Source organism: Pyrus communis, chromosome 13 (genome assembly GCF_963583255.1).
Source record: "Pyrus communis chromosome 13, drPyrComm1.1, whole genome shotgun sequence".
NCBI classification, from domain to species: domain Eukaryota; kingdom Viridiplantae; phylum Streptophyta; class Magnoliopsida; order Rosales; family Rosaceae; genus Pyrus; species Pyrus communis.
This window is the reverse complement of record NC_084815.1, coordinates 18233213-18260302: the sequence shown is the minus strand read 5'-3', so window position 1 is coordinate 18260302 and position 27090 is coordinate 18233213. Positions and strand designations below refer to the sequence as shown.

The following is a 27090-nucleotide window of genomic DNA, read 5'->3' as shown; positions in this document are numbered from 1 at the left end:
TACGTAAACCAGAAACGACAATCATCTTGATGAGTCAACTAACCTCCATCAAGCCTCAACAACATTATATTCTAATTTCACGACGATCAAACTATCAAATTGTTGTTAATTACGAAAATTGTATAGTAGTTTAATTATCCCAAAGTCAAAAATCAAACCATCGTATCGAATTTCAATAAACGAACCTTGGATATAGGCTCAAGACATCAAGAACGTCTTTCTGTCCAAAAGCCATGTTTTCAGGTTTTCCGACACGTCACCACAAACCCATTTTTCCTACTACCTCTAAATTATACTAGATTTTACAGGAATGTAGAGCTCAACATAAGCAACAACGTTTATACCTGTGATGAAGTGCAAAAGTTGATGAAAGACGATCAATTCTCCATTAAAAGCGGTTGCTGCCTAAAACTTTTTGGCGTTGATTGGTCCAACAACGTCAGGGTTAGGTTTTACTCTTAGGATGAAGGGCTATAAAACCTAGGTGGTGGTGCCAGTCGCCGCTTTGCGGATTCACTGGAAAATAGAAAAAGAAGTTGTCAGACTTGTGGGATAGGTTGAGGAAACCTCAAACTTCGCAACCTCTAACCACCGCGTATGGTGGTTTATCGAGGTGTTTCTTGGGTGAGTTTTGTAGGGGAAGTTGAGCTTCACAATGGTGGTTGGGACGTCGAACAAATTTGTCAGAATTTGACTGAATTTGCGTCGGAAAACGTCGAAGTAGTGTGGATCGGTGGAGTTAGTGGGTCGCGATTTGTGCTATGGGATTTCTGGTATTTATGGTTTCCTGATATGGCGAGTTTCCAAATTAGGCAAATATGAATAGTAAACTTAGTATTTATAGTAAGTTCAAATTACCAAATCGTCCTTCACCACTGTAGGTAATAACTTCTTCGTTTCAACTCTGATTCACAAATGGTTTTTGCCTACATGCTTGTGGGATTGAGCTTTATCCACTTATTCTAAACTCACCTCCAAACACCAAAGTAAAATTTAAAATGACAAAAAACCCTTGAAATTGTTTTTATTTAAAAAAAACTATAAAATAAACAGATAAATAAATAATGAAATTTTGGGATGAGACATCACACCAACACCACCCCAACACTATCCCTGCCACCATAATCACCCCCACCACAACCCAACCAAAGGCACCAACTTTATTCCCACCATCTTGCAACAATCACCATGTGCCATTTCTACAACCATTATTGTCATTACCATGTCATAAGACCACTTAGTCATGATCATGATCACCATTTTAATAATGAAAACTTAAAAATAATAATGCTAATTAATAAAATGGTCATTAAAAGTCATGACAATCCACATAATTTATGAAGTTCTAGCTTTGAACTCTTTAGAATTATGCAAAAGCCTATCATATAAATTGTTTGGACCTATAACTGTCATCTCTCATTCGAGTCAAGTGAGTGCACGTTCGAGTAGAATGAGCACACGTTCGAGTCGAGCCAAGTGAGCGTGCATTCGAGTCCAACAACGTACTTCCAAATAATGAGCTACATTTGTTATCCCTCGTTCGAGACGAGCGAGAGTACTTCAACGTGTAGTTAATTTCTAAGTCGGCTCTCTCGAACACTTCTTAATCCAAGTGAGCCCAATTGATTTTCTTACTATGTTCGTGATCCAAGTGACCCAAATGAGTTTTATAAAGTTAGTGCTTGTGATGAAGCGAGAATAGAGTTTTTAAAGTTCAAATCTTAGGCGTGAACTATGGAGCATAGCATAGCAAAAGAAACATACCAATTCCAAATCAAGGTTGATGGAGGCAATTGAGGTTAATGAGGCAATTGAGGTTAATGGAGGCAATCAAGGCGTACAAATAGTATAAATAGGATCGTCTAGGCCATTTGTTAATGGAGGCAATCAAGGCTTAGCTTTCCATTCTACTCTAGATAGAATTTATTTATTTTTAATTTTTTTTTCTTAAATTTCATGTTTACCCAACACTTCAATTTAGTAATTTAAAGTTTATTTCAGTATTTTTATTTTCAATTTAGATTCATTTTCCCTTCACACTTTAATTTTTAATTTGGATAATTTTGGTTTATATTTATGTTTGTTTGGATTGACGCGATTCATTGTTCAAACTCACATCACCTATAACACCAATGATAACCTAGCAAATGACCTAAAAGGTCCTATTTATACTATCTAATTTCATTCAAACCCGTTACAATCTTCTAAGCTTGATTGTCTCCAATCAGCATTGATTTGGAATTAATACATGTCTGACTTTTGCTACGATCTTCTTCACATTTCGTGCTCAATATTGGAACTTTGAAAACTCTACTCCGTTTCATCACAAGCACTAACTATGTAAAACTTCTTTGAACCCCAAACTTAGTAAGAAAATGAATTGTGCTCACTTGAATTAAGACGTGTTTGAGTGGGCCGACTTGGATTTTTACGGAATGTTTGAATTTTTACGGAAAATTTGTCATTGAATTGAATTTAAATCCCCATTCCTTTGGTTATTAGAAAAACATAGAGATTTCAATTGGGTTCAAAAATCACATATCAATTGGTTTAAGAACACTCAATATTCATTTGATTGGAGGAATCCTCGGATTTGATAGGAAGTTGTGGCTCGTAGCCCCTTATTGTTAGAGATGGCAACGGTTCGGTTTGGGGACAAAAATGTTATATCCATCCTCATAACCACGAAAATTAACCATATCCATAACCGCAAATTAACCATCGGGGATTATCCATAACCATATCCACCAGGTAATAGATTTTCAATCGGTTATCAGTTATATCTACCTTCGTCAAAAAAAAAAAAATATATATATATATATATATATATATATATTTATCCAATTGACGCATTATAAATTTTAGTAGATACTAATTCCGTCATTAAATCGCAACATCGAATTACGAAAAACTAACAAGATATTTGAAGTTGTTCATGATAACATGCACTAATTTCTTGACAGTGAGACTCTTGAAGAGAGATGAATCTGATAAACTTGTAATATTTGATAATTGATATATAAAATGATTCAATGAATCAATTTGGTTAAGTATAACAATAGGAGTATTGAATTGATGAGGTTGTTGGTATGCCCCATGCATGATGTTCGGTGCATAATAAAGATAGTATAGGGTTTGATACATGCATAATAAATTAGTATAGAGAGGGTTTGGTAAATTGATTAAAATTATATTATATATCAAATATATATATATATATATATATATATATATATATATTCGGGTCGGATTCAGGAACAGATAAGAATTGGGGACCCCTATAACCATATCCAAAATCATAACCGAATAAAGTTCACGGTTTTTCCCCATATCCATACCATATCCGAATTTTCGTATCAAAATCCAATCCATTCGGACGGTTATCCACGGTTATCGGGTTTAACGGTTAGAATTGTCATCCTTACTTGTTGTGAGTATATTTATAATTTATTAAAAAAAAGAAAAAACTATTGATTAAGGAAATCACCGTTTATTACCATAGCACTCCAAGTCGGACAAGGATTGTCTGCCCTCTCACTTCCGGTGCCCTCCCGTGCCCTTCTGTTTTATGTGATCACGGTTAAGTCTTATATTATTTTTTTTATAAAGATAATAAGATAAAAATAAATAATAATATAAAATATTAACATAATTTAATCGTGACCACACAAATAAGATAGCATAAAAAATGAACGGGTAGACAATCCTTTTCCCTCCAAGTCTCCAATGAATTGAGTCATGACCCCACCTCACTCCTTTCAATATAAATCATTGACATAGTACACTCATCGATTATAGAGTCAATAAATCGAACCACTCACACATAAGCCAAATATTCATGTGAGGTCTAATAAAGTGCTGTCCTCACGTCAGCGACAACATCTGCACTATTCCTCATCATAGTCAGTAACTCACATGAAAATAAATTCTAGTCCTCTGGACACTGTGCATACTAAATTATACTAAGTTTATATCTTGTTTTATGGTGGCAATTGTGATTTATATTTTTATATCACATTTCTATATCATTTTAGATGATATATGATGTGAACAATCATATTATTTGAAAAATTTGTAAAATCTAAAAAACAGAAGGAGAAAGACTCCTCGTATACCCTAATCATCATTTAATTAACTAATTTTTCTTAATTATTAGTTTATTAAATAATAAACTAAATATAAAAATCTGATTAATTTAAATGATGTGGTTGTTCACATTAAATATTACTTAAGATGATATAAAAATGTTCTACAAAAATATAATATAAATAGTATTACTCTTTTGTGGATGTACGCAAGGATCCAAATATTAGAAAATTATATTTTAGTCCTTAAAAATGATTACTTTTAAATAAATACTGTAAGTAAGATTAAAAACTTATTTTTATCTTTTGACTCGTTTTCAAATCAGTATTTTGTATTCCACGTATATTTAATTTCTTTTATGTAATGTTATTATTATGTTTTGTCTTCTTATATTACCCCTAAATATTGCTATTAAATGGTTTCACAATTGAATGAATATTTTTTTTTTAAATTTAAAATGAGCATCCGGCATTTAAAGATGAAACATCAAAGGAATTAGAGATTAGGCTTCTTCTTTAGAAAAGAAGATTAGGCTTCTGCAATTGAAAAAGAGATTAGGCAACCATCCATATATTGGCTGATTTCTTCAATTACATCTGCTAATTACGATTTTCCCCTTTTTTTCTCATCATTTGCCTTAGGTCTCTCTCTATTTTCTTTCTGTTGGTTTTGAATGGCATATGCCTTGTGTATCTAGGTGGATTCCAACGATTTGCAATGAAGAGAATGTGTTCCAACTTCAGTAACTTTTTTGTGGCATTGTGCTTGTGACAGTTCTTATTTTATTATTATTTTTTTGTTATTTTGTATCGGTTGATTTTATTATCGGGTTTTGATCATTTTGTTAGTGTATGAATTGTTGAGTTTGGAGTTGGGTTTGATCTATTGCATCTGTATTTGATTAGGTACGATAAGTTAGATACATATGATTAGGTACGATAATTTAGATAAATTCGATTAGGTACTATAATGTAGATATGTTCGATTAGGTACAATGATTTAGGTGCGTTTAACTAGGTACTATGATTAGGTGTTTTCAACTAGATACTATAATTTAGATGTGTTTAGCTATAGATACTAATATTTAGATACATATACTTTTTTGGTGTATTATACGTGTGATACCTCGACTTTTTTTTATCTTGTAATTTAGGCATGATGATATATATGAAAAATCTTTCCAGGCACTATAAATCAAGCACAAATTCATCACAGTGAAAATTTGTTTCCTAATAATGTGGAACATACCAAGAAGGTCGAATAATTAATTATAGGGGCACGATGGGAACAATAAGAGCCATTAAAGAGTTTAAACACAACAAAATATGAGTTATAATAATCATGATGACATGGATGACTAAGATCAAATATCTAATCCTACACCAGGTTTTAATGAAAAATTAATCTAATACAAAGATTAAAATTCATTTACCACTTAAAATATCGGCCTATCCAATATATTTAGTCCTCAATATTCAGCTGCATGTGCAGAATGTATGCAGCTTGGATGGAGTTGTAATATCTTGGGTTTTTGTCGATCTATATAATCAGAGTAGATAAGTGAGAATAAAATGCATGTGTTACTGCATGCATGCGATTAATTAATTAGAGCGATCATATAGTATATTACTGTAATGTCCAATGCAGTACGACCATAATGTGAAGTAGAATTATTGAATGAAATGACACCAAAAAAAACAAGCATGAGTTGAAATTGAGAAAGAGAATGTGGTTGGCCCCAAAAAATGAAAACCATTCTTCTTCTAATCCTCAACCTGCGTGTGCAATTACACTATTTTCTTTTGTTGATTGAATGTGTTTCAAAAAGTTAATTATTTATTTTGAGTAATGGTAGAGAGATTAATTTTTTTAAACCAAATTGCAAATCAAATGATGTGTCACCAATAAAAAATAAGCACGTTAATTAATATTTAATTAATAATTCAATCATCTATAATCACATTATTTAACTTACAAATTTCATTTTAAAAATTTGACCCTCCTAACCTTACTCATTTATTTTCTTTCTTCAACCTGCGCATACTCACCTTTCCTTATTCCTCAAGTTTAGAACATTTTGATATATTATGGCATGGTCTCCTCTAAAGAGGGAAAAGGAAGTGAAAAAATGCCATCAGTCATATCCTAGAAAGCAATAATTTAAGCTCATTTTTAGCTGCCTGTGATAAGCAATAGTACCAGCCGGCTGAAATACGACATGTGGAGCACAAAATAATTATAAAAATTATAGAGTTTTTATGTGGATTTTTTTCTTACGAAAAAGACAAGAATGTCTTCATTGAGCGGGGCCTACTTTTAATCAGCGCAGTTTAACCTCTATGAAAGCATGAGCAGCCTACTACGACATCATCAAGCTCTTCTGCCTATGAAATGGCGAGGCCTGCATTTAATCAACGTGCAATACAACCTCCATGAAGGCATGAGCAGCCTACTACGACATCATCAAGCACTAAGAAGAAAAGTCAAAAGCATTAAAGACATGGTTAATTACTCAAGGGAACTGTTATTAACAATCTAAAATTTTTATTTTGCTTTCCTCATAAATGTATTTTTATTTCTAATTATAGAAAGTTTGGAGTGCAAACTTTGATTTTTGGAGTGCCAATAATAATTTTCATTACCAAATCCTATCTTTGATACTCTCCCAGTTGAAGATAAACTCAAATAGGGAAGGAATCTCAATCATATCCAATCAAAGATATTTCCAAGAAAATCCCAATATATTATGTCATAATTAATATTTTTGAGATTATTTTTTCTTTATCCATCTGACGGACAACTCACATTGGTCAATCAGATGCCACCATGTGTAGGGCAAATCCATAACCCTATGGCTGGCCCTAGCTCTATAAATACCCCATCTCTACTAGTATCTGGTAAGCTTTTTCCTACACACTTAAACCTTAAACTCTCTCTCCTTCCAGAGAAACTGACTTAGTCTTAGAGATCCATTGGCCAAACCGCCTACCTCATGGGCACGTTGGGCTTTGGCCTTGATCAAATGTGTTTATTTGTTTTGGAGGTACAATTTCGTCGAGATTGAAAACGGCAAATTTTTGCTACCACAAATTAATGCTTTCATTGAAAGTCCGATTTAATACGCTCGAAATTTTTTTCACATTTACTCATCGGAATTTTCTGTTATGTTGAATTTCTCATATGCTCCTAATCATTGAATTTTTCCTAGAAACGTTTATTGATCAGTCCTTAGGGAAAGGATACAATGGTACGAAATTCCAAAACCACGACGAACGGAATACCTTGCTTCAAATGATACTAATCGGAGGATGGAAACCAAGACGTGGCCCCGCCCCAACGCTCTTTAAGGTTCAACACGACGGTGGGATGAACCCTATTGCCGCGGAGTACCCTCACTACCACTGCCATTCCAATGGCAAAGATCACTATTGTAGCAACAATAACCCTAGTTAAGGCTCAAGTGCATCACGGGCAAGAGGTCTAAGAGGAAGTAGTCGGTGCTACCACTGTAGCCTAGGACGGCCAGGCTTAGACAGTTGCAACACACCTTGCTACCTAGGTGAGCCTAACACGTAGTAAAGCAATGCAGGCCCATTATGCTGACCCAATGCGCCCCAACTTCAACCCATGACCAGACGGGTCGATCCGGATCTGCGCCTCGACCAAACTTAGCACCTCAACCTGTGCTCGTGTGGCTGACCCGGCCTTATGCAACCAAACTAATCTTTAAACCGGTTCAGCCGACCCGGCTCCTAGTCATTGAATTGGCTATCTCTCAGACCAAACCGACTAGATGGATTTTGGACCGGCGACTGAACCAGGGGTTATTTCGCCTTTTTTTTTTTTTTTTTCTCTCAGGATTGCTCTATCCAAGCCTAAACTTTGCGCCTACCGCTCATTACACTTTAACTACTTACTAAGACGGCCATCATCTGAGTTCTTCCACCCCTATGGAGATCAACACATGTCCTAATAGGTTGCAAATTTGACGAATGCCATCGCGCAATAAACAACCTTGGTGAGCCAGTTCCCAGGGCACATCAAGATGCAGTCCGTCCCAAAAGAGGTATCCCAAAGCAGGACAAAGACAGATGACGGTGATTTTTTTCCAACGATGTCCCACAAGTAGCCACTAGACTAACCATGAACCGACGGTTCTGGCAATGTGCACTCTCATCTCAACTCTTAGGAGAACCTTTTTTCCCATTTAGCATGTAGAAAAGCGTACGCTACTGACTTGGCTCACAAGTCAATATGCATTCATAGTTGGATGCACACTGCAGCGAGCATTTTGGACCTAGCATCCATTCGGGAGATTTTCCTAACATGCACGGAGAAGGCAACGTAGGGGATGAATAGAAGTACAAGCACATTCTAGCTTGAGTTCAACTGGCAGCCAGTTCCCAGTGTAGCCATGAGCAGCACACTTACCTGCTAGAGACAAACCACATGGATTGGAATTGCGACATTGGGAAAAAATACAGGGGGAAAAGCAGCACAGACCTGAAGGTCACTATTCGAAGTAGTCAGATTTTCCACTGCCCCATCAGATGGGAATCTAGGAGGAAGTAGAAATGCTCCTAGCTTAGCAACTGCACGGATTCCAGCACACTGACACCATTGATGAAGCATTTCGAAGGGACGTCGCCAGCGTAAGCAGGTTACCCTTGGCTAATCAGATGCCGCCATATGTAGGGAAAAATTCCATCTCCACATGTTTCTGATAAGTTTTTTGCAAAACACTTAAAGCCTAAACTTTTTATTTATTTATTTATTTTTTAAAGAAACTAACTTAGACATCAAATATCCATTGGCGAGAAGGGCTCAAACCATCTCCATCTTGTGTCTGCATAAAGCTTTGGCCTTATTCAAGGGTGTTTATTTGTTTTGTAGCTACAATTACGTCAAGACCGAAGCTGGTAAAATTTTGCTGCCAGATGACATGTATTCCCCTTGTAAAATGCTTGTCCTAACAAAATGAAATGGCATTGTCAAGAATGTGTCAGTTCAACATTAGCCTTCTAGAAATGATTATTTGTTTTCTTAATTAATTGCCAAATAAAACATGTGAAACTTGATAGCTCTTTCATACTATATAAAATTTAGAGGCTTGTTTAATTTGAGTATCAAACTCAAAACCAAGTGATCTTTAGTAATGAGTACGTGGTGTGGTGATGCAAAGAAGGGAGGAGCTAAACAGTTTATAAGCCTTTGCAATTTTTTTTTTTTAATTTTTTTTAACTTTTCAATATTGGACAATTCTTCACCTACATATGTAGTAATATAAACATCATATGTTGTCAGACTACACATATGGCAGTCGATTACAATCATATATAGTAAAATATCCCTAAAAGTTATAAAGTTGGGGCCAAACCAAGTTTATAACTTTAGGGGTGGTTATTACTTAATACAGGTGTAGTTAATGTTGTATTTCCTAAATAGGATTCCCTGGGCTCCAAGTATTTTATTTCTTACATATGTTTGTAGTCATTGACAATTATAACTACCTAGAGGCGTGTTTTCTTAAGATGGGACAAACAAAAATTATAACTTATCACAATATGGAGTTTATTTAAATACCTAACCGGTCCTAAATTGGGACTGAAATTTTTTATGACTTTAAAGCACTGTTCTAAAAATCTCCGCCTAGGTGTTAGGCGGCTGGCCACCACCACGAATAATCCCTAGGCATTTGAAAATAAAGAAAGGGTGCCTAAATCTACTTAGGTGCTTGTCTAGAGCGCTAGGTGCTCGATTTGCCCGCCCAGACCCACCTAGGCACTCTGCTTAGGTCGCGACTCTTACTTAAACAACAAACAGATAACTTTCATTTGCATTTTTTTTTTCGATAAATTGTAAGAGACTTGTTAAATACTTAGATTAACACACATTATATGTTTGTTTCCCATGTTTTCATTATGATCTAATACTTTATAATCTATATGTCAATATATTTTGCAATTTATATATCTCAATGAAATATGTATTTTTTAAGTGTAAGATGGTACTTATTTATATGATATACAATAGATTTACTTAAATCCATCTAGCCGCTAGGCTCTAGCCTGCCGTCTAACTAGCGCCTAGCGTCTTTTAGAACCTTACTTTAAAGAGGTTATTTCATTATAGAGTACTACTTTAGAGAGGTCTTAGTGTAACAAGGATGCCGCTTATTTTAATTAAGGGGGCTTTAATGAAAAGGGTTTGGGTTAATTTTATTTTAACAAAAAATCAACCTATAACTTTATTCAATGAAAAAGACTTAAACCTTAATGAAACTCACTTAAATTTTAATGAAAAGGACAAAAGTTTAATGTAATAAAAAATAAAATAGAAAAAAAAATGACGCAAGCGCGTCCATTACACAGACTGTTTCTGAAACTGAACAACACTGCACTATTTTTGAAACTAAATGGTAATACATTATTTCTGAACTGAACGGTACTACACTATTTCTGAAACTGAACGATACTACACTATTTATGAAAATTGAACACTAATTATTTCTGAAACTAAAGACAAGCACTACACTATTTTTGCAATTGAACATGAGTACTACACTATTTCTGAAACTTAACACGGAAACTATTTCTGAAAGGTTGTCGTGCACTGACTATTTTTAAAACTAAATATTGTATTCTCCAAGATGTCTCACAACCATTCTTCTCTCTCATCTTCTTAAATTTTGTCGGCACTTTCTGACCTTCCAAACACCTTTTATTCTTTTAATTTTCTTTCGTTTTCATCCTATTTTTTTGAATCACAAACCCAATAAAAATGTCTTAATGTTGTAAAAGGATACGAAAAATAAAGATGTAAGTGCCTATACGCACAGCAAAACAAGGCCACGTTCTACTATTACAAACCTATAATACCAACAGAAAACTCAATAATTACGTGTAGTGACTAAGATATTTGTTGATGTTGGTTAGGCCATCTCCAACCGAAGGTTGGCCAGATGACTTGTTTTAGCCCTCTGGCCCTCCGAGAAATTAATATTTTAATGAAAAGTGTAGGCCATATTTCTTACCATCTCCAACCGAGGGCCAAAGGGCCATAGAGGATGGTTGTTGATGGATGAAGCCAATGATGAAGATGAAGGAAGGGATGGTGGGTGCGGGTTGCAAAGGAGAGAAGGGAGAAACGGGGTTTTTTTTGGGGGGGGGGGGGGGGGGGGGGGGAGGTGTGAGGTAGGAGACGGGAGTGTTTGGGTCAAATTCTTTTTTTATTTTTTTTTAAATTTAATTTTTTTTTTTTAATTTTTGATATCCACGTGGCACCCAGTCATTGTCCACGTGGGCGCCATGTCATCAGTTAATGGAGGTTTTGACGGAAAACTTAACGGATGTATGAAAGTGTCCTACAATTATGACTTTAGCTACCAAACTGGGATGGAAAAAACTTCATGTACCAAATGTTGAAAACCAATAAACTTTAGAGTAGTCAACTGAGATTAACCCTTAAAATAAATTGTGAAAACATTTACTTGGGGCACCCATTATATTTGTCTCACATCGGTTGTGGAAGAGGCTTGAGCAATCAAACATGCTTATAAAAGCAACATCCCCACATATAACCAATCAACTTTTTGGGCCTTAATTAAATGTTATTTTTAAATTTTAGCTCAAAAAAAAAATTCAAAAATAACGGCTAGCTTACGTCAGCTAGCCGTTGAGATTCAAAATTTTTAGCCCGGCGCCAGGCCAGCTGGTTGGCTCATTTGGGCCGCCCAGTTGGCCTTTTGGGCCTTTTTTGTCCAGTGGGGCCCACGAGCCCTTTGCCCTGGCCCTCGGTTAGAGACATTTTTATGGCTATTTTAGACCCTCTGGACCCTTCGGTTAGAGATGACCTTAGGTACCTAAGAGAATTCTGTCATCCGGGCTAGCTAGCATGATCTGCTATATTATGCATTTACTATTAATAATGTCTTCATCAATCATGTAAGATAACAAGGGACAAGGAAATCGGAGGGAGAATTCTACATACATTTCAATTTGCTATAATGGGAGAATTTTCTTCGATTCTCATCTTTCTTCTTTTTGTCTTTCTTGGGTTTGTGATTCTTATTAGGATTTATTTTCTGGGTTTTTTTTAATAGAAGCAAGCTTCCAATTGCTATAAGCGGAGAGTAGTAGATTTTGTTTTTTGTGTGTGTTTGTTTACAAGAAATAATGGGTCTCCTTATTGTTGGCCACATAAAGAGCTTTTAGTGTCTTGCTTGTGCTGCAGCTTAGGTGCAGAGTCAGAAGCAACAAAGGTATGCTGCAAGCGCAGTTGGTTAGGTTTTTTTTTTTTTTTTTTTTTTTTTTTTTTTTTTTTCCCCTTATCATTAAAAAAAATTATAGTATATTTTTGTTAAAAATCAAAATTTTAAAGTCTTTTTTATTCATTTTTTTCTTAAAAGTTTCGGTCCCGGACAACATCACATCAGTTTTTTAGAAGCAGCCCAAGAGGTACTTTTAAACGTTGCGGTTTTTTGAAAGCAGGTGGAGGCAATTAATAAAATTTTTGAGCTATCCATATTGCCCTCACTTTTTATAATCAAAGAGACTTATCCTCCACCCTACTCTTTCTTCTTCCACGTTCCAGTTGCAACCCCTCTTCCATGTTTGCATAGAAAAAAAAAAAAAAACACCTCCATAAAAGGACGAAGAAGTTTTGGTCGCACAGACCGAGAACGAAGTATACGGTTGATCGTTTGGCCGCGTATTAGCATTGCCCACGTCCACCACGAATTCACAAAGAATGTAGTTAGGTCCTAGATTTACTTTCAATGCACCAAAAAGGTGGTTTGGTATGGGATACTAAATCGAAAATTTTCAGGACAGAAATTTGAAGACCAATCCCAAATCAAAATTTCGATATTCTTAATTTTCGGGATTTTCGAAATATTTTCGGTATTTCAGGATGGTTCGATATTCCTAAATTTCATACAAATTGAAATACCAATCATTCATACCAAGTCAAAACAACATGCAACCAAAATAAAATAAGTAACAAATCCAAAAGCAAAATAATAAGTTACAAATCTAATATGTTTGAAAACTAACAATACAATTTTTTGATTTCGTGTTGAAGAAAGAGACACATTTGGTTGAAAAGCAGTAGTGTAGGGTGAGTGTGTGTGGGAGGTTCGTATTGGTAGATGTGGCGATAAAGGGCTCTGGTTACTATCTGTAGATCAAATGTCAGAGTTAAAGTTCTAGAAATCCAAGAGTTGGATGCCAAAGGGCTATGGTTACTACCTGTAGACCACACCAATTATATTGCTACTGGTAGTTAGCAACAATTCAAATTTATAATAATGAGATACACACACACAAATTTATTCTAGCCCTACGCACCACCAAAGTTGGCCATAATTAAGGTTGTGGTTTTTGTGTTTCTTTTAGTCCGCCGCGCAAACCTGAATCTCAGATAGGGGGGATATTTACTCGTATTCCATTATAAAACATTCCCTCCCCAATTATTAGTTCTACTGTAGGTTTTTATGTGATACAACGATATATTTACACTAAGGATGAGAGAAAAAAATTGGTTCCAACTTGACATGTACAAGATTTAAACCTATAACCTTTAAATTACAAGTGATAAAAAACATTACTAAACAGTAATACTAAATGATATGTCCTAATCAATAATCCAGATAACCTTTCTCGTCTCCAGTGGGTCATGACTTGTAAAATGAAAAAGGTAAAGGATCCGTGATATAATTATCACCCTAAAGAAGAAAGCCAAAATAGTTACTCTATTGGACCCATAAAATGCCGTGTCAACCAAGCCAATATGAACATGAGCTAAACTTTAGTTAACTAAACTGTTAATTACGTTAACTAAGGGAAGATTTGTGGTTACTTAGGTTAAAATGGAAAGAATTATTATTAGACCAATGTAGAACCTTTTTTTTTTTTTTTTTTTTGAGGAAAGACCAATATAGAATTAGAACCAACACATTATCTAAAGGGAACCGTCTCAATACAGTACTATCCAAAATTATCATTTGTCCAACAAAAGTTTGCCCAACGAACTACATTTTGTTTGGCAAAGTAACTTTATCCGACAGAATAAAAAATTTGGTCAACATTTAGATTTTTTTCAGAGACTTTAGGCGATGCAATATTTCGACGGGCAAAGTTTTCATGCCATAGGAAAAAAATTGGCACGTATTATGTTACTTTTTTTCAACGGAAACACAAGTACGCCAGCAGAGTCAATTTTGCGAAATGAAATATTGGCCAAAGATCCACGATGACTTGTCATAAACCCTACCGGCACTTTTTTGCTCGATGACTTTACCAACTTTGCCTAATGAACCATTTTGTTGGGCAAACCCCAACTCATTAAAACAGGCCGTGTGGCCTTCTCCTTTCCCTTCTTCTTTCTTCATTTTCAGAAAACACTCTACGAGTCTTTGAAATGAAGAAGGAACTGAATTAAGCACGAGAACGTGGTGAGAAAAATAATCCAAGACAAATTATTAATTTCTAGAATATGACAGATATGAGAGGAGATCTCAAATAACCTACACAAATGAGCCACATTCAAAGGCTCTACTGTGTGGTGTGTTTATCACGTGGCACTATTAGTCCTACGTTGTACAACAACACTTTCAAAAAGAACACGGCGTGGTCGTACGTAGGTCAGCAATCCTTTATTTATTCCCAGTCCGAGCACTGAGAGCCCCACTCAATTTCCTCTTCCATTGCTTCTCACTCACTCACTCACTCAATTTCTCCTTCCGTTGTCTCAAATTCAACTATTAATTTCTGACATTCTTAATTTGCCGCATAATTTTCTTTACATAAGATTCATTTTGTAGCAAGAGAAAAGATAAGCCTTTTAATTCAATAAAACTCCCCCTCGTACCGTGGAGATTTCTTAAAATCATGGAGGAAATTATATCCTCTTGTTCTTCACAAAATTTTGGTCAAGAAAACTCACCCACACTACAACGCCTCCAGTTCCTACTTCAGAACCGCCCGGAAAGGTGGATCTATTCAATTTTCTGGGAAGCCTCAAAACACAGCAATAATCTAGTTTCTTTGTCGTGGGCCGGTGGCCATTTTCAAAGCACTAGGGACTTGACCCCCCAAAAAACCTACAACAAAGTCAGTCATCACCAACCCAAATTGGGGTTCGATGTTCTGGAGAGGAAGAGGGCGATTAGCAGAGAAGTTGAAGCTCTTTTCCATGAAGACATGGATGTGGACGGTGGAGATGTTACCGACGCTGAGTGGTTTTACTTTTACACCGTCTCTTTAACCCAGTCGTTTACCGCCGGCCACGGGAATAGTAACATTCTGGGCCGTACGTTTTGTTCCGGTGGATTTGTTTGGCTGGCAGGTGATCATGAGCTTCAATTCTATGAGTGTGAGAGAGTGAAAGAAGCAAGAATGCATGGAATTCAAACTTTGGTTTGTATTGCAACTTCATGCGGAGTACTTGAACTCGCTTCTTTGGATGTGATCAAAGAAAATTGGGGTCTTGTGCAGCTATCAAAATCACTTTTCGAATCAGACAACACCACCACCACCACCGACAAAGTCTCAAAGCAGCTGAGCAGCAGTCTTGAGAATCATGTTCCTCTCTTAGAAAGTGGAATGTTTTCAGGAGCTGATAAAAACGAGTGGGCAACACAAGGTAATCAAACCAATCCAAAATTTTTTATACAGTGAGCAATACTGCTACCGACTACCAATTTACGGATCTAGTGGTGTATGGACAATGATTTATGTAGATTGATATCTAATACCGATCGATCTTTCCCGTTTAGATGACATTTACGAGTGCATTTTATTTGAAGTACTCACATGATCTCCACTCCAGATACCGATATTTTGTTGATATTTGTGTATTTTTGCACTCAATATTTCATTGACTTTAAAGTTAAATATTTTGACATGAAGGTGGTACAAAAGAAGCAGCTCCTGTAAATGTAGGTGGATCATCATCAGACTCAGGACCTTCTGACTCTGTTGGAAACTTAACCTCTAAGAACACAGAGAACATTCGATTAAAAAAGAGAGGAAGATCATCAAACCGTGAAACAGGCAGACCCGAATCACCAATAAACCATGTTGAGGCAGAAAGACAAAGGCGAGAGAAGCTTAACTGTCGATTCTATGCCCTCCGCTCTGTCGTTCCCAATGTGTCCAGAATGGACAAAGCTTCTTTACTTTCTGATGCAGTTGTATACATCAATGAGCTGAAAGCAAGGGTTGGGCAATTGGAGTCCAAAATTCAAGCACAACTTCAAAAGCCCGGTGTTGATATTGGAGGCCAAACAAGCTCCATAGTTGATCATCACCAAACAAGGCCTAGGCTATCATCAAGTTACAATAATAGAGCAGTTGGGGATATGGAAATGGATGTGAAGATTGTTGGCTCAGAAGCCATGTTACGAGTTCAGTGTCCGGATTGCGATTACCCTAATGCTAGATTGATGAACGCACTAAAAGACCTAGAGTTACAAGTTTATCATGCAAGCATATCAAGTGTTAAAGAGTTGATGCTTCAAGATGTTGTGGTAAGAGTGCCTCATGGATTCACAAGTGAGGAGGCCATGAGAACTGCTATTTTAAACAGATGGTACAACTAGAGTTATAGTTCATCAATAATTAGTTTACCTTGCCAATAATGAGTTATTTTGGGTATTGATGATGATCTCATTCTTCTTCGTTGTTATATTGCATGTAACTCAAAACTGAATATGTATTAGCCAAATTTTAGGAGGGAATGTATGTGTAATGTAATTAAATTAGGAATAAAAAATACAACGATATATACATGAGGAATGGAGTGAGGCTAAGTCACATCATGAGCTAGACATATTAATTTGGTATCGAACTGAGCATCCACATAAGTGGAACATAAGACCTCTTACTAACAAGTGAAATATATAATTAGTATGACGTGGCAGAAAATTGAAGAACACAGAATCTTTAATTTATAAAATAGAGTATTCAGAAGAGAGAGCGAGATTTCACAACATTTTTAACAGAAATTTAGATAATTTGTGAGTTACTGGATTACCTTGTGGATATAATATTTCTCTTCAACACCACAAGTCATGTTCAAATCTTCGCCTCTCGTTCCTCCAGTTGCGAGTTTGCTATCCCCGATTTGATATCTCTTTTGGGTTTCTTGTTTAGTTTTTTTGACACATGTCTCTCAACTTAATTCCACATCTAACATTGTTAGTTTTACTAAAATTAATTAAAAATAAATAAAACTAAAAATTAAACATAACAGATCAATTTGGGCCGTTTATTATTACTTGAAAGTTTTGAAGGTTAGAAGCCTAGAAAATATAATATAAATTTTTTGCTGTTGTAAAGTCGACGATATGTGCGCAATGAAATAAAATAAATACGACACAATATTTACAAGGTTCGGCAAGTGTGCTTCCTCGAGGCAGCAGTAGTACTTTTTTTTATTATCTGAAATAATATAAGTACAAAATAACTCTTACTATTTTCTCTTTTCTCTCTAGTCTGGCTCACTAGTAATTTCTTTCGCATCTCTCTTCTTTCCTTTCTCTTCCTTTCCTCCATAACTCATCTTTCTTTCCTCTGTATGTTTTTCTCTCATCTCTTTCTTTTCTTTCTTACTTCTTCCTTCCTCTGTATGCTCTCATCTTATAGGCAAAAGACTACTATAGCAACACTATTCACTTTACAAATTTTTCTCAAATGAATAGTGAAATACTGTGCATGAATTACTCATCCGTTTTTCTTCATATGAATAATAATCCATTTGATTTTTCTTTGGATGAATAGTAACAAACTATTCATGTGGGTCATCCATATATTATATTACACCACTCCTCCTTGAATGGCCATATGTCAATTTTGTCTGCCTCGTTAAAGCCTTGATATATTTTGGATGCTTTTCCTGATGAGTATCTCCTCCTGATTTTGAATTCTTTAATTTGACTGATTACTATGTTGATGTAATCTGCTGCCATTCATGATAGTTGGAGTGTTTGCTTTTGAAGGTGGTTCACATGTGCTCCAAATTTTAGTGGCCACAGGTTTTAACCAAACTCTTGTATTTTTGATAAATATGAAGATGTGGCAATGAATGTTGCTTCCTTGATTGTTGTTGGATCAATTTATTTCCATATGTAAATACAAATCATTTCTGAGAGTGATTTGTATGCAGACTAGAAAGATATTCAGATTTTTGCTTGCCCAATAAGACCATGGCTATTAGTGAGTTCTTTGGAATAGAGAATAAGAACATGTCTATAATTTCTTTGAGTTATCAAAAGATAAACTTTACTTCATTTTAATACCATATGTTGGTACTGTGCTTTATAGGAAATATAACATCTGACTCAGTGTATTGTAGTAAATACAGTAAGGCACATACCTCACTAAGATATGGTACTCTTGGACCAAATATCAATTCATTATTTCCCTCACAAGTACGAATGATCTTTCTTAGTGTCTAAATATTGGTTAATCATTTAAGTATTCAACTTATAATCTTCAATCCATATGGTTTTTTAATACCATAAACATTTTGGATAAGATTTGTGTTGGCATATTGTTTGATCTACAGCTAGAGACAATATTCCTTTCAACTCTTTATAATCTTTCTAGACTCTTTAAGAGTTCCAATCTAATATCGACCCTTGCAAGAGATTCAATGTGTTGCAACAATATCATAATGAAAGTACTCATTAAGGCACTTTATACCATTCATTGGTATTGAGTACATAATTTATGCTTTACCCTTCCAGGGCTTTCTTGAAGCAATTTGAATCCTTCAGCCATTTTCTACACTTCATGACACATTCTTCTTTTGAATTTATACAGAGCAACTTGCTTCCATGTATACTTAAGGGATTTACTTGTGGAGATATGCTTCGGGCATGTATAATTCTCCACTGAAATGAACAAGCTTCACAATGAGAAATCATATTTCCAGGAGTGTATTACAATTTCAGGTTTCAACCAAGAACCATGTGTCATATCATGTTAGTGTATTTCACTATATTAAAAATGCCCATATAACCTTCTAGGTTTAACATCATTTGGCGATTTGTACTATAGGTCTATTTTTCTACGTTCTTAATAAATTGTAATGAAATTGCCTTTCCATTTTGGCCAATAATTTTTCTTTTTGTCATCGGACAAAAGAACATGGCTCAATATCAACACAACTCATTGATGAATTTAGTAGCTACTGAAAACCAAAATTAACATTGATAATCATCAATTCTGATCCCATAATTCTCATATGCATGCACATGCATATTTGTAAGTATTTCATTACTTTGGATATCCTTGCCTTTTCATGGGCTTTACATTGTCTCTTATAAGACAATCATCTCTTATTAGATGAATTGTTTGAGAGTTTGGATCATAATCTCATTTAGAGCATTATAGAGCTTGGATTTTTAATCTCCACTTCTGGGGAGTTGAATCATTGGAACCTACACATCGATTATGCTTCAGGCATGAGATATATTAAAATTGCCGTATCCATGGATTATCCTTTTGGAACTTGAATCCATGCGGCGACTGTCATGCTTCTGGCATGCAACAATTCAGTAGTGCCAAGTCTATGGATAGTCTAACTGAGACTTCAATCTATGCGGCAACTCTGTAACTTGTAATCAATTAGTAATTTTCATTACCCTTTTGTACATCATGTGAATGATATAAACTGGTAGAGTTTGTTGGGGCTGTGAGTAGGATTCCCATCATTGAACTTTGGTCTTCCATTCACTCAGTTAGCCACCAATTTTCTCCCTTTGGACTTCTATGGGCTAATCGTTGGTCCTTCTACTTTAGTCTCTTGCACAGCAGAAGTGGTGCGTAACCTTTGCCCTTGGATGGTCTATCATTTTTTGGTGACTCATCCATGCTTGGTAGCTTCAGTGTAAAGAGCCAACAACGTACCAATTATTCTGCGTTGTTGGTGACTTGAGACCCAGCTCCAACAACAGTTGAAGATAACTACTCGTGAGCAATGCAAGGTAAACAATCAGGGAAATGTTCCAGGTAGTCGGTTCCTGACTAGAAGTTTGATTTCAGGTTCTAACTGATTGCTTTCTTTATCCTTCTCTTGTAGGCAAGAGCAATGGCAAAGGAAAAGACAAGGAAAGAGCATGATATGAGATACTTTTGGTCTTGAAGGAAAAAGTGTAAGATTTTGATGCTGGTGTAAACCTTTTTGATCGAAAGGGGTTTCTTGCTGAGAAAATAGTTTGACATTTTAAGGGACTTGGTTGAAGAGAAATTCTCAAAGAGAATGAAGACTGAATATGTTGAGAGGTTTGGTTGCATATGCATTCTCGGCAAGGTAGATGAGTTAGGCGTTTTGGAGGTGTTCTTTGCCATGGAGGAGGAAGGTCAACATATATAGGGATTTCCCAATAGTATGTAGTGGTGCGGATGTGGCCTTGTCACCCACGCATGTCGGCAATAGTGATGTAGTTAGAATAGTGAACTTTAAGCGTTTAAACATTGCCAGAGATATTTTCACAGAGTTGTCCTTGATATCCAAAAAGCTGAGATTGTGTCTGAGAAATGTTGACAAACTTTATTCAGAAAAATTCAGCTTTTGAAATTTGGAAAGTGGTGTCTCTTCGATTTTTGAACAGGTGGTTGTGTTACCTCTCCTTTTATAGAGGTATCAATTGTGTTCAAAATGCACGCTTTGAAAGTTTCTCGCCTGTGAAAACTATCTCTGTTGTATTTCTGAGGTTGCCCATCCAACCTTTGTTTAGATTTAAGTCTCTGAGGAGATACACAGAAGATGCGCCAGGATAATATCTGGCGCTCGTCCTTTTTATCTTCTAATGGCCCTCTTACAATTGGAGACTCCGTGATGAGGGATGATATAACGGTTACAGTAGTAGCTAGGAACCTTCTCACACTTAGAGACAAAAGAATACTTTCAAAGAAGTCTGATGAATTGACTATTCAAGACTCTTTGGCTTTCAGTGTTCAATGTGCGGGTTCTATATCTAACATGGGTCAAGGTCTATTTGCTCGAACTCACCAAGTCAAAACATTAATGGCTGAGGTGGCAAGTGTTAGACAAGAAATTAGAGGGTTGAAGCACGAGAATAAAGAGTTGCACAAACTTGCAAATATTTACTCGATGAGCATGAAAAGATAGCTCGACTAGCTGCAGGAATCCGAAAGTGATCACCACAGATTCATGGCTGGATTCCGAAGGCAACTGGTGTCTTCATTTTCTAGTGTTTTGTCAAGTAGTGGGCCGTCACATGAGCAACCTTTGTGAAGGCCCTCTATTTTTTTGTTTTTGTAGTTATAACTCATGTGTATGTATAACTTTTTTTTCTTCTCCCATTTGATTTTATACCTGTCTGAAAGCTTCAACTTTAGCTTGTTATATATGGGAACCTATGGAAACTTTTGGTTCCATAATTAATGAATCAATGAGCCTTTAAGCAAAGATGTTTTCTAATACCATACGCTTCCACATGAATTCTCGGGCATTATGAATTCATGAAAGTATCTCTTGTGTAAGATGTCGATGGTCACAAAATCGGGTTTTGTTAAGTTCACCATTTCCTTATTCCCAAAAAAAAAAGAAATTTAGGTATGGCATAATTTGTGATAATCAACTCATACCACATATAACACGTCTACACAAAATGTTAGAACTTCAAGTTCTTAACATTATTGATATTTTGAACTTCAGGTCAAAACATTATTCATATGGACTCGAAATTTATTCTTAATATTGACATCATTTTAGGTTCATATTTTTGGAACTCATGCCCATACTTAATCTGTACATGGATTAAGGAACTCATGGTCTTCATTTACATGAATTAAGGTACTTCTGGCCCTCATTTAATAATATGTGGACTAAGGCACTTATGGCCGTCATTTTAATTTAATTGAGGAACTGTTGCTCTCTTAGTTGATTCAAAAACTTCAGGTTTTGATTTGATCAAGGAACTTTGGTTCGGTCCTTTTTATATAATGATGATCAAGGAAATTCAGGTTTGATCTTTTTTCATGGTGGAACTTCATCATGTCTAATCATTTTATATGATGAGGATCAAGAAACTTCAGGTTTTAATCTGCTCAAGCAACTTTGGGTCCTTTTATATATAAAATGTAGTACACTAAATAAATTAAAGCAATAGGCGATAATTCCAGCCATGGTAAATAAATTACTTTTAAGTAAATAAAGCTTGTGACAAGGGTTTTAATTCATCACCATTCACATAAATATCAAAGCTTTAAAGCAAGGGGTAATAATTCCACCCATTGTAAATAAATAGAACTTGTGATAGAACTTTAAAGCAGCACCATTCACATAAATATGGCAAAACAGAAAAGGCAATGATTAAGTCCCCATCTTTTTCTTTTTCTTTTTCTTTGTCTTCCACTTTCTTTTGGTTCGTCCTTTTTATTTTTTTTATTTTCACAACTCTAAGCCCTTTTAGTTACTCAGGAAGTAATAGTAACAATAAGTCTCCATCGGTGTTCCTCCTCTGATGAATTTCGAAAAAATAAAAACAGTTCCTATAAGTTTTGGAGTCAAGAGTAGTGCCTGCAACTTATGAGAAGATCAAATCGTGAGATTTGGCTCAAATTTTAGTATGATATGGATAGGAGGATAGCAAACAACTTTTGCGAAGAAACAATTTCGATCTGAACTATTGAAAAAGGAGTTTCGGTACTCATAAGATGGTTGTCTAGTTTTCTGCGGAATTGGAAACTGGGTTAGTGTTTCAAACATCTGCCACAATAGAAACACATATGTTATAGGTACTGGGAGGACAAACAACTTTCAAGAAGGAAGTATCTCAATTCGAGGTCAGCAAGTTGGAATTCAGAGTGGCTATTAGATTTTTTTGTCAATAATAATGATAATGGTTATATAACCAAATGTATATTTACTTTAAGAAAATTAGCCATAAAGAGATATGAAGATGAAATGAAAAGATTTTCTTATCTGTGAGATTCCAGCCGACAGAGGTGAGAGGTAGGTAATGCTTAAGAAAATTAGCCATAAAGAGATATGAAGATGAAATGAAAAGATTTTCTTATCTGTGAGATTCCAGCCGACAGAGGTGAGAGGTAGGTAATGCTTAACCGGATTTTGGCGTTGTGCTTTCCACCAACATGAGAGCTTCTCATGCTGATAACTTGCTGTAAAGTCGACGATATGTGTGCAGTGGAATAAAGTAAATAAGACACAATATCTACGTCATCGAGGCAGCAATATACTTTCTTTCATTAATAGAAATAATACGAGTACAAAATAACTCTTACTATTTCTCTTTTCTCTCTTGTCTAGCTCACTAATAATTTCTTCCGCATCTCTCTTCTTTACTTTCTCTTCCTTTCCTCCATAACTCCTCTTTTTTCCTCTGTACATTTTTCTCTCATCTCTTTCTCTTCTTTCTTACTTCTTCCTTCCTCTATATGCTCTCATCTTATATGCAAAAGATTACTATAGCAACACTATTCACTTTACAAACTTTCCTAAAATGAATAGTGAAATACAGTGCATGAATAGTAACCCATTCATTTTTCTTCATATGAATAATAATTCATCTGATTTTTCTTTGGATGAATAGTAACAAACTATTCATGTAGGCCATCCACATATTATATTACAACATTTGCTTCAAATTATTACTTTCAGGTTTACTATTATCTAACTTTATGTAGGCAACAAAAGATTAAAAATTCATTTCGTAGTAATTATTTTAGCTTAGTCCACCGATCAAATAATTTCTAGCTACGCCATTGAGATGAGCGTTGGTAGTTATGGGGTCATGTGGTAGAAGGGTGGTTGTCAAGAATTTTTTGGGGGTGGGTCTCGAGAGCTTTTGGAGCTGATTTTGTCTCGTCGTGGAGTGAAACCTGCATAGGCCAAAGACAAGGAAAACCATGAGGCCAAGCTTCGGGAAGGGTGGTTCCCGGCGTGGAGGCTCCAATAGCTATGTCAGTCACGGTCGTGAAGAGGGTGTAAAGTGTATTTCTATAGTGTTCTTAACTTACTTGTGGTGAGGGGTCATGAGGCATATTTATGAGCCCTCTGCGAAGTCAGTCTATGTCACTCGACATTCCTTTTCGTAGCCTGGAATAAAGGGTCCGACGAGGAGACCGTTTTGACATATGGATGCCACGTCGGAGAAGGACACTTTGTCTCTTCTCCATCGCAGGCGGGAGGAGTGGCTGCGACAGACTGTGCCGCCTAACATGTCACGTGGCCTAGAAGGTGTTGTGTAGGCTAGCCCGAGAAGTCTAGTACCTGGACAACTGGCGGAGTCCATACTCCAGATTGGCTTGGCTCACTCCGAGGGTAAGTGGGTCGTATTCGGTCATACTGGGAACCACCTGATTGGATCGGTCTCCTCTGGAGGTAGGCTTTGCTTTCTATTCATTCCGGGTTACCCGACGATGCGAGCTTATATTATGTCCACTCCGGATAGGTGATAATTTGGGGTCTTTCAACACATGCAAAAAAACTAAACAAGAGACACGAAAGAAACATGAAATTGGGGACAGCAGACCCACTGTCTTTTCCTCCCCGCTCCTCTTTAACTCACTACTTCGCTTGTAATAGTTGAAGTAACATGTGTTTCTATCGTATTTGTTGAGTTTGCACCTCATCTAAATTGTTAAAGTGTTTGTTAAGTGATTAAGTAAGAACTTTAAGCTTAAATAATTGAGCTTAGCTGTATAAAAAACCAGAATACTATAGCTGATAATTATTAGCTTGTAAAAAAAAAATTTGTTCGAACTAATCAAATCCATTTTAAACCCCATTCTCTGCATTAGCGGAAAAGGATACAGAATTAAATTTAGCAAACGAATCACAGAATTAAATTTAGCACCATCCTTTTCCATTTAGTTAGAAAATGTTTCGTATTCGATATATAGCAAAGTTACGATTCATTCATTTTGCCGTGAACGAGTTACTAGGTAGTTTACTCCAGTACTCCAATTTTATGGTTCTGTTGAACGTTAATTACTTCCAATGACGTCATTCTTAATCGATAAACCACCGTCAGCTAAAATTTTCGGCAACGAATGTTGCTTTTAGGTGACAAAGTAGTGTGTGTGTGCGTTTAATTTTTTTGTAGTGGACCCACCCACTCCCCTACCGACACATAGGCCAAATATGCGTTCCAGGCTTGTCCTACACCTCTTGGGTATTTCATACTTCATATCTGAAAATTCAAGATTTGAGTTACCATAAAGATTGTTCTCCCAAGCCCATTTATTTTGATTCTCATTTCTTCTCATACTAAAGGAAACAGCCTGAAAAAAAAAAAGGTAAATTACATAAAATTACCTCAATTATTGGGCCAGTCACAGTTTCATACTTCATCTTTAAAAAATGTCAATGTCATACCTCATCTTACGAATTTGTTACAATTTCATATCTTCCTTTAGTTTGTTTGTCAATTCTTCTGTTAAATAGTGAAGTGGCTTGAGACAGAGCACACTCCCTATTAAAAAAGTAATAAAATATTAAAAAAATAATAATTTACCCTTAAAAAAATAAAAAGACCTATCTTTCCTGACCCCTTCCCCTTCCCTACAACCCAAAACCAAAACCACCCTAAACCCAAATCCCACCCACACCAACATCTACCCCCCCCCCCCCCCAAAGACCCACCTCCTCCTTTTCTGCCATTGCCACGTCATCCTCCTCCTCCTCATCCTATCCAACCCCTAAACTCAAATCCTCAAACCCTAATTACACCCTCCTCTGCAAGCACTCACCGTCGGCCACCCTCGACCTTTCATCTTCATTCTCGTCCTCTTCTCCAGGACCTTCCTCATCACCTCCTACTTTTCCTACATCTTCAACTCCCTCTCTCTCCTCCTCTTGCACTCCACCCTCCACCTCCACCTCCACCACATTCCCATCCCCTAGGTCATCGGCTTCGTCACCTTCTTCGCCTCCACGCTATTTGCAGTTAAGTTCTGCTGCGTTAACGAGGGCAATCTTGATTACGAGTGCCTAAGGACTGAGCTTAGGCGGATGGCTCCAGCGAATAGTCGTGTCGTGCTACTATTTCAGGCGCGATGTAGATGCTTGATGGCCTAGCTCTAAGGCTTGGGGGTTAGATAGGATGAGGAGGAGGATGACGTGGTAGCGACATAGAAGGAGGAGGTGGGTCTGGGAGGGAGATGTTGGCATGGGTGGGATCTGGGTTTGGGGTGGTTTTGGATTTGGGTTGCAAGGAAGGGGAAAGGGTCGAGGAAGATGGGTCTTTTTTCCCTTTTATTTTTATTTTTTTTTATTTTTAATATTTTAATAGGGAGTGGGTCCCATCTCAAGCCACATCACTATTTAACAAAAGAATTGACAGAAAAACTAACGGAATGTATGAAATTGTAACAAATTTCGTAAGATGAGGTATGATATTAACATTTTTTAAAGATGGTTTATGAAACTGTGACTGGCCCAATAGTTGAGGTAGTTTTATGTAATTTACCCTTAATTATTGCATGCATTAAGTTTCCAATTTCAATTGACATTTATAATTGTTTCAACCATACATTTTAAACATTAAAAAATTTAATAAAAAGAAATTATTATTAGCAGTTCAAATAAAATTCACCAATATGTGCTCTCTCTTACAAATGTATAAATAAATAAACTGCACTGGTTCAGGATAATCTTTTAAAGTTCTAATCAAAGTTTCCTAATTGATAAATATTTACACATATTAATCAAACTGTTACAGTGCCTACAAAATTGTTGGTAATATCAAACAGACAAAAACTCCCCCATCTTGTGCATGTTTAAAATCGTTTAAACGTTGCACTGCTAAATTATTATAGCCGATGATACTACGGAACTTCTTACGTAACAAAAGAAAAAACTATATAGTCCAACATATCGTGATCATGTCACGACTAGGTTACAGCCAATATTGAGTTTTTGAAACTTCCTTGTAATAAGTGATATAACAGAAATATAGTTAGAGGGGTATTATTGTAATTAGATTATATAACTATATAAGACATTGTA

The 27090-nt window shown here is 36.0% G+C and overlaps 1 protein-coding gene and 1 pseudogene across 1 annotated transcript; both read left to right on the top strand.

Moving 5' to 3' along the window:
• Positions 1-14761: 14761 nt before the first annotated feature.
• LOC137713219 (transcription factor MYC4-like) lies at positions 14762-16876 on the top strand. Its single transcript, XM_068452496.1, has 2 exons — positions 14762-15729; positions 15996-16876. The coding sequence occupies exons 1-2, from the start codon at positions 14976-14978 to the stop codon at positions 16685-16687; spliced, it is 1446 nt and encodes a 481-aa protein (XP_068308597.1). The 5' UTR covers positions 14762-14975; the 3' UTR covers positions 16688-16876.
• Positions 16877-24113: 7237 nt separating this feature from the next.
• LOC137712295 (uncharacterized protein At5g19025-like) lies at positions 24114-26160 on the top strand (annotated as a pseudogene).
• Positions 26161-27090: the final 930 nt, after the last annotated feature.

Coding starts and splice junctions, on each gene's coding strand:
- LOC137713219 (XM_068452496.1), top strand. CDS start 14,976: ATGGAGGAAATTATATCCTCTTGTTCTTCACAAAATTTTGGTCAAGAA. Junction 15,730..15,995: donor AAACGAGTGGGCAACACAAG/GTAATCAAACCA, acceptor TTTGACATGAAG/GTGGTACAAAAGAAGCAGCT.